General features: G+C 46.9%; 1 protein-coding gene across 1 annotated transcript; it reads left to right on the forward strand.

Moving 5' to 3' along the window:
• Nucleotides 1-854: 854 nt before the first annotated feature.
• On the forward strand, nt 855-5,332 carry LOC138833035 (5-hydroxytryptamine receptor 1A). Its single transcript, XM_070031401.1, has one exon. The coding sequence runs from the start codon at nt 1,505-1,507 to the stop codon at nt 2,771-2,773; it is 1,269 nt and encodes a 422-aa protein (XP_069887502.1). The 5' UTR covers nt 855-1,504; the 3' UTR covers nt 2,774-5,332.
• The last annotated feature ends 2,953 nt before the right edge of the window (nt 5,333-8,285 follow it).

Raw genomic sequence — 8,285 nt, forward strand, 5'->3', positions numbered from 1 at the left:
TGCCAACGTCTGTCTAAAATGAAGGAAGGGCTTCACTTGTAATGCACTGGCACAATATTTCCTTTCCCGAATGTACTCACAAAGCTTTAAGGGACCAGTATTCACTATAATTAAAATGGTTTTGATGTCTGAAAAATGTGTATGTACGTGCTGAAAAGTGTGAGAACATGTGTGTTATATTTGCGTGTGTGTGTATGTGTGTGTGTGAAGCATGCAACAACTTGAATTTTTTCTTATTCTGGCATTCAGCTGCTTAACTGAGCTTGCCCTTTATAATTCATTTCTCTCCCAATTCCCCAAGACAGCAGCCACAGCAGCAACAACAACCCAAAACAAAACAAAAAATAAATAAAACAATCATCGGCAACACCCTTCCACACTCCCTCGTCCCAGAGCATGAAGATGGGCTGACTGTTCAGTGAGGAAACACACAGAGCTGAAGCACACAAAATCCGTCTCTGGCCACCAATTAACAGTAATGTACAGACTGACCTAAAGCTGTCCAGTTTTCCAGTTGGGCTCCATGTGTCTCCTTTTTTCATTTCCTATTGCCACTCTGGGATGCTGACTAAGAATTTGACAGAAATACAAAACCATGGGAAGTTAGGAGAGTTGTTGTTGTTTTTTAAATAATCTCCCACGAGTTGGGCTGGGTGGGAGGAGGCTTTTATTTGTAACAACATTGGTCAGACCTGCAGATTGTGTGTGTGTGTGTGTGTGTGTGTGTGTGTGTGTGTGCTGAGTCTGTCAACAAAAAGGGACTGGAATGTAAAGAAGCTGGGCTTGAAGGAGAGGAGGGCGGGGACCTAGAGGAAGGAGACACTCGGGGTTGGGGAAGTGCTGGGAGAGGAAGGTTAGCGTGGGAGGAAGGGAGAGTGGCTGTTGGAGCAACACTTAGAGAAATGCAGAAAGGGTGCTGAGCAAGAAGAAGGCTACTGAAAGGGACGGCTAGTGGCATGAAGCAGGGAGGGAGATCTGAAGAGAAAAACAGGAGGGAGAGTGAAGGAGAGGTAGGGAGGTAGGGAGGGCAGTAAGAAGAGGCCACAGAAGGAGCGTGGAGGATGGGCTTTCTCTAGTCCAGACACTTTGGGGGATTGGAGAGTGGGTTTTGTTGGTTTGTTTTTGTTTTTTGTTTTAGTGAGGGAGACTCTGGCTCTGGCATCTTAGTTGGGCAGCGGCAAAGTAAAATGGACAGCGAGAGGCAGACATCACAGCCTCCACTTTGCCACCCAGAGATTTGGGAGCGGATCTCAAGCTACCTCGTTTTCTAGCCGGAGCCTCTGAGCGCCCTGGACCTCGGGAGCCAAGGGAGCTCAGGTCCTAAGAAGCTACTCCTGCCAGATGCCTTCGCCAAAGCAGTAAGAACTTCCTGCCTGAGTCCCAGCCTCCCCTCCCCACTGAAATTCCCGACCCGAGGAGGAAGACCCCGGGGGGGGGAGGGGCGAGGGAGAGACTCTGCTGCGCTGTCCCCCCTCCCCCTCCCCCGCCGGGAGCGCAGGCAGGCATGGATGCGCTCAGCCTCGGTCAGGGCAACAATACCACGTCGTCCCAGGTGCCCTTCGGGACCGGCGGCAACGCTACTGGCATCTCCGACGTGACCTTCGGCTACCAAGTGATCACCTCGCTGCTGTTGGGCACGCTCATTTTCTGCGCGGTCCTGGGCAATGCGTGCGTGGTGGCTGCCATCGCCCTAGAGCGTTCCCTCCAGAATGTGGCCAACTATCTCATCGGCTCGTTGGCGGTCACCGACCTCATGGTGTCAGTGCTGGTGCTGCCCATGGCCGCTCTGTACCAGGTGCTCAACAAGTGGACGCTGGGCCAAGTCACCTGCGACCTGTTTATCGCCCTGGATGTGCTGTGCTGCACTTCGTCCATTCTGCACCTGTGCGCCATTGCGCTCGACAGGTACTGGGCGATCACTGACCCCATCGACTACGTGAACAAGAGGACGCCGCGGCGCGCCGCCGCGCTCATCTCGCTCACTTGGCTCATTGGCTTCCTCATCTCCATCCCGCCCATGCTGGGCTGGCGCACCCCGGAAGACCGCTCGGACCCCGACGCGTGCACCATCAGCAAGGACCACGGCTACACGATCTACTCGACTTTCGGCGCTTTCTACATCCCGCTGCTGCTCATGCTGGTGCTCTACGGACGCATCTTCAGAGCGGCGCGCTTTCGCATCCGCAAGACGGTCAAGAAGGTGGAGAAGAAGAGAGCCGAGCCTCGTCTTGGGACGTCGCCCGCCCTGCCACACAAGAAGAGCGTGAACGGACAGCCAGGTAGCCGAGACTGGAGGCCGGGCGTGGAGCCCCAGGCGCCGGGGGCTCCTTGTGCCAACGGCGCCGTGAGGCCGGGCGACGATGGCGCCGCTGTGGAGGAGATAGAGGTGCACCGAGTGGGCAGCTCCAAAGAGCACCTGCCGCTGCCCAGGGAGGCGGCTGCCGCCCCCGGGGCCCTCGCCGCCTTCGAGAGGAAAAACGAGCGGAACGCCGAGGCAAAGCGCAAGATGGCCCTGGCCCGCGAGAGGAAGACGGTGAAGACGCTGGGCATCATCATGGGCACCTTCATCCTCTGCTGGCTGCCCTTTTTCATCGTGGCCCTGGTCCTGCCCTTCTGTGAGAACAGCTGCCACATGCCCGAGCTGCTGGGCGCCATCATCAACTGGCTGGGCTACGCCAACTCTCTGCTCAACCCCATCATTTACGCCTACTTCAACAAGGACTTCCAAAATGCCTTTAAGAAGATCATCAAGTGCAAGTTCTGCCGCCGGTGATGATTTCAGCACGGTGGTGGTGGAGGAGGAGGAGGTGGAGCAGGCGAGGAGGGGCCAACAGGATCAGGGAGTGGGGGGAGGTCCCCCTTTCCGTCTGCACCCCAGCAGCCCTCCGGAATCCAAGCTTAGGCCAACTCACTACTTTCCCTCTGACTCTGTCAACTTGCGCGCACACCTTGCAGATCTCCCCTCCTCTTCTTCTTCGACCCCCGTGCGCCACGGGAGGGCGCGGCTGTGCATTCCCCGGGGCCAAACATTTCCAGCGTCAGAGAAGCCACTTTATGCTCACACTTTGGCCACGCACCAGTTGTGATCCCAGCAGTTCCGGTCTCGCTCTTCCGTACCCCAGATTTCCGCGGTGGAAGTTTAAACCTCAGAGAACCGAGGCAGAAAAACCCAGATCCCCAAATCAACTGTGCACACAGCCACGCACCCACTAAGGCTCCTCCCCACTCACCCCCAACCCGGGTCCCTGAGACGCCAGTTCACAGGTTTGACTTGGAGGGTCAGGACTTTGTTCCGTCCCTCCCGCCTTGTAAACGTCCGTTTTTGTTGGCTCTCACCCTGCTTTCCCCCGTTGCCCTCCCGAAGTAGCCTGGGCAAAGCGCTCGGCCGGACTTCGCTGGGGTACCAGCGGCGCCAAGAATTTCCATCTCCCTGCGCGGACTCGCAGACTAACTCCCCCCGTGCACAGCCCCTTCTCGCTGGGTTTCCTTGGACTCAAAACGAGTGGCTAGCAGGCGGGACAGAAGGGACCCAGGACCATTTCGTCTGCTCCCGCCGCCTTGTTGTCAGCACTCACCAAAGAAACTGACAATCAGACTGTGGGAGAGCGGCCTGGGGGTTGTGTAGGTTGCAGGAGCGTCTGTAAGGCCTGGTGTCGCCACTAAGCTACTGCGGGAGGCGCCCGACAGCTGCACAGCGCGCGCCAGAAACAGGAAAAGCTTGGGATCTGCGCACCCCGCCGCTTCTAATGCGGTCCCGCCCCGCGTACCGCCAGGTAGCCCAGGTTTTCGCAGACTGGGTCACCCCGGCTCATGGCCCGGGATGCCCCTTTGCGGTTTGCCAAGCTGGTAGCCCTGGATTCTACCAAGCTCTTGCCAACTAGAGAGATCAAGAAAGCTGTGGGTGCTACGGGATGGGAAAGCGAGACTGGGGCAAAAAGGAAGACGACTTCCAGGCTCCCAGAACCAGACTCCCGCAGCTTTCCCAGTGGAACTTGAAATGGCAACTTGATCCATGGGTTTCAGACTTTTCCCTCTTAATGCTGTCTCTTGTCCCCTCCCAACAGGACTTGGGTTTGTTCCAAAGGACATCCAGCACACACATTAGCAGAATTTCCATTTCCAAGCAGGGATGCTGGGCTTTCAAACGCCTGGTCCCATTAGGTTAGCACTTTCTAAAATCTCAAAGGCATAGACTTTTAAGAAGTGGGATCCCAAAGGACTAATCTGGGGGTGCTGTCTCTGCAGAGTTTGAGAATCTTCGAGTTAAACTGTTTCCTGGCCTTAAAACGCCAGTTCTACAGGAGGAAACTGTGTGGTGTGTGTCCTTTGAATTTGTGGAATGCTTCAAGCTTTTTCTCCCACATTTTTTTTTCTTTCATCTGAGAAGCCTGTTAGAATTTTTGCTGTCCCCGGAAAGGGAAGTAATTCTGGTGCTGCGCTTGAATGTAAATTTCCAAACTTGATGGAGAATTGAGATTTGTCGGAGTTAGAGTCTAACCTCTTATTTTCAGATGAATAAGTTTCATTTCCCAGTAATGCCACCAACTTGGCGATTCTTAAGTTCGTCTCCCTTCAACTGTACCATTTGAATGATTTCATCTGCTATTTTGAGAACTGTGTTACATTTTTACAGATTGCAGAAGTTGCCAATGAAATAGTCGTTTGTGTTTATAAAAAGAAGGCCGAAGGTTGGCTATGTCACTGGAAGCCATTACATGCTATTTGCCAAACTGAACAAAGCCTCCATGTGGTGGGTGTAGTTTTTTTTTTTTTTTTTATAACATATCCCATTAAGTAACTTTGAAGATGATTTTTTTAGACACAGGTAAGACTGTTAGGGAGCTCTGTGAAGATAAGGTAGACTAGTCCAGTACAAGTAGCATTCACTTGAAGTTTCAATTGCATTTTGGCTTACAATAATCGAACTAGAATTATACAATCAATGAAACTTACTAAACTATTTGAAAAATTATTATAATGTCCTAAATTCAATCCTCTGTAGTATGCCTTTAGCAGTATTACATTGGAAATTGTATGGACACTTTTTGGGAAATTTGTTGTTGTTTTGGAGGATTTACCCAAGATGGAGAAGGGAAATCCAGTGGTAATATTGCGAAGCAACCAAGAAACTAGAGAAATAAATTCAAGAGAACCCCTCCCCAGCCTTTTTATTTAAAGTAACTTGTATTAAGGTAAACTATTTATGCATCGAAATTGGCCTTCACTTTCCACTGTCACAATAAAGGACTTTAACAATGGCAATGCTACAATAAACTTATATAAGTAAGTCATGTATCTTTCTTTTATCAGAATCTGAATGTGTCTGACTATATTTAGGCATAATTTTTTTAAAAAGGTAAAATGTAGTATTAAGAGAAGATCCTGCTATACATGTAAGGGGTCTGACACACAGAAATATTAAGAGAAAATAGTTTACAAATATTTAGTTTTCAACACCCAAATTCATCCTCTAATTTATTTCTTAAAAATCAAAATTAGTCTTAAAGAACAAAATCATCCTATAGTGTAGGATGTTCCTTATGTGTATCTAGTTCCCTGCAAAATTCGCTTTAGGCATCTGTCTAATTACTGTGGCAAGGCAAGAAAACATGCCAAGGAGAAATACAGCATTTACTGGGAGCAACTTAGGCCCACACCACCTTTGAAAAGCAGTAGGCCTAGCTTGGCTGTAACATTCTATCCCCTCTAACAGCTGGCTGGAAAAAATGGTTTCAGTAGGGAACACCTCAGTGTGTAGGATTTTGTCACTTCAGAAATAGAGAAGTATTTTCTTGCTGGTCTCATTTGAGAATGGGGTTCTGGACGTATGGATTCTCACTATGTGAAAAGTAATTCTTTTTAAAATTTTTATTATTAAGTGGTTGTATGAAGAGATTACAGCTCTATAAGTCAGGTTATAAGTATAGTGTACCTTGATCAATGTTACCCCTTTCATTGTTCTTCCCCATTATTCCCCTTTCTAGCCCTACTCTACGGTTACATAGTTCACTCTTTACGTAATGTACATTGAATATAATGACTGCATTTGCTCACCTGTTCTCGCTCTACTTCTGGTCCCCCACTCATTGCCCTCCCCAAATATGTTTCTGCTTCTTATGTTTCTGTTTATTTGAGTAAACAGTTAATTACTTATTCAGAAAAGTTACACCTTTGGATTTCTCCCCAAAGTATGCTACCCATTAGTCAGTTTGTGTGTTCATGCATACAGCCCTGTATATGTTATTATCATGCATGTTTGTACTTTAGATCTAGCTTCCACATATGAGAGAAAACATGTGCTATTTCTTTCTCTGAGTCTGACTTACTTCACTTAACATAATTTCCCCCCAGGTCCATTCATTTCCCTGCAAATGACACAGTAATGTTCTAATAGATAAGTAAAATTCCATTGTATACATCTATCACATTTTCTTGATCTACTCATCTGTTATAGAGCATCTGTTAAAATAATTCTTAATTTACCTTTTATTTTTTTACTGGAATCATCAGTAACACTTCTTGTTTCTATTATGTTTGTTAAACCTACTGCTTTCTGGTGTCAGAACAATGGCTAGAGGATAATAAAAGCTCCATTAAATCTCAAGGGCAAACCAAGGTCAGTGCAATTATGGCCATAGCAGAGAACAAGCATAAGTTGATTCAGGTAATATATGTATAGAGACATATACATGTTAATGTATACACATTATCTCAATAGTGTAAAGTAAAATCAAGAGGACTGAAAGAATGACAAGTCTGTGAGGTTTCTTATTTGAAAAGTTTTATGTAAAGGTAACCCCATATCTCTTTAGGAATCAGAGTATCCCTTTTTGTTGCCCGTGTTTCTCCTCTGGCTTTTCTTCTTCCTCGGGGACCCTGGCTTGCTGTTTCCTACAGGCCTTCTGGAGGCCTCTGTCAACACCACAACTAAGAGAAGGGATTGTTAGCAGCCACTGCCAGTGTGACTATCGAGACTCGCTACTGTTTGATAATATTAAAATACCAACATACCAATTGAACTTAAAAATAATATGAAATACTGTCACTCTGGTGGAGTTTTCAACCTATTAGTACTAATAGGTATGCATGAATAATCTATTAAGCCTAAGTAACTACTTTTTGCAGAATAAAAGTGCTACCTAAAGATGGATTGCAGAAATTTGGTTCCATAGTCAGTCAGAGGACAAAGACTACTCTTGCCTGGGATGAGTTGGGAAGAGTAGGCAGGGAAACCTGGATAGAACATCCGGGACTGATGTCTGGGTAGGTGAGGGGTGGGCTCAATAGGCAGGCATGCTTGAGGAGGTAACAAAAAACGTATTTTCTGGTAAGTGAGTGCCTGTGATGGAATTTTTGTTTGGATTGCTAGATGCTAACAACCTGGGTTAATATGCAAGGAATAAACATAGAGAAAGATGTACACATAAAGTTTCCATGTGTTGGATCAACCTAAAGGGGTCAGGAGGAAGGAGAGTCTATGGTCTGAAGCTAAAGGAAGGAGGAATGGGGAAACTAAGTAAGAGGAATATGTTTTAAATATAGTAAGAGCAGAAGTGAGAACAGAAGGTACAAGACAAAGTAATTTACACTCAAGTAATTTTTCAATCTGGACAATTATTTTTCACAGCACATCTAAATTTGAAGTGGGGAAGAGCAGATCTTAGTAGCCCATTAGAAGATCACTCATTAGGGTGATCTGTCTGTGACATGTATCACCAGATTGATTGCCAGGATTGATTTGGCTGATCTTAGGTAGGTAGATATCCTCCTTTTCTCCCTACTACTCTTTAATGTAACCCTTTCAAAACTGATTTCTTAGCCAAAGTATATAATCTTTCGTAAAGAAAATGACCATTCTTTGGTCAAAGGTATACTAGCTTTGTTTCCCTACCAGGACCTCCAAATCTGCTCCAGAAATACCAATTACATACTTTTAGTGACAGTAGAATATTTGCATTGTAGTGGGTAAATATGGATAAAGATGCTTAAACCATTTGAAGCAATTAAATGTCAGGCTAAAATAATCCTATATAACAGGCATGGGTGTCTCATGATTGTAATCTTAACTGTTCAGGAGGCTGAAACCTGGAGGATTTTGGTTCTGCTCTAGATCAGACAGAAAAGTCTATGAGGCTCTATCTGGAAAAGAGCAAAAAACAAGGTTGGAGGCATGGCTCCAGTGGTTGAACGCCAGCAGAACAATCTTGAGTCTTTGAGTTTAAGCCCTGGTACCACCATCACCACCATCATCAAAAATAAAAATAAAAGCTATCAGACAATATATC

The sequence above is a fragment of the Dipodomys merriami genome, unplaced genomic scaffold (genome assembly GCF_024711535.1).
Source record: "Dipodomys merriami isolate MVZ:Mamm:240054 unplaced genomic scaffold, mDipMer1.0.p SCAF_20, whole genome shotgun sequence".
Taxonomy (NCBI): domain Eukaryota; kingdom Metazoa; phylum Chordata; class Mammalia; order Rodentia; family Heteromyidae; genus Dipodomys; species Dipodomys merriami.

Bases quoted from the DNA above. Each gene is read 5' to 3' on its own strand.
- LOC138833035 (XM_070031401.1), top strand. From the start codon at position 1,505: ATGGATGCGCTCAGCCTCGGTCAGGGCAACAATACCACGTCGTCCCAG.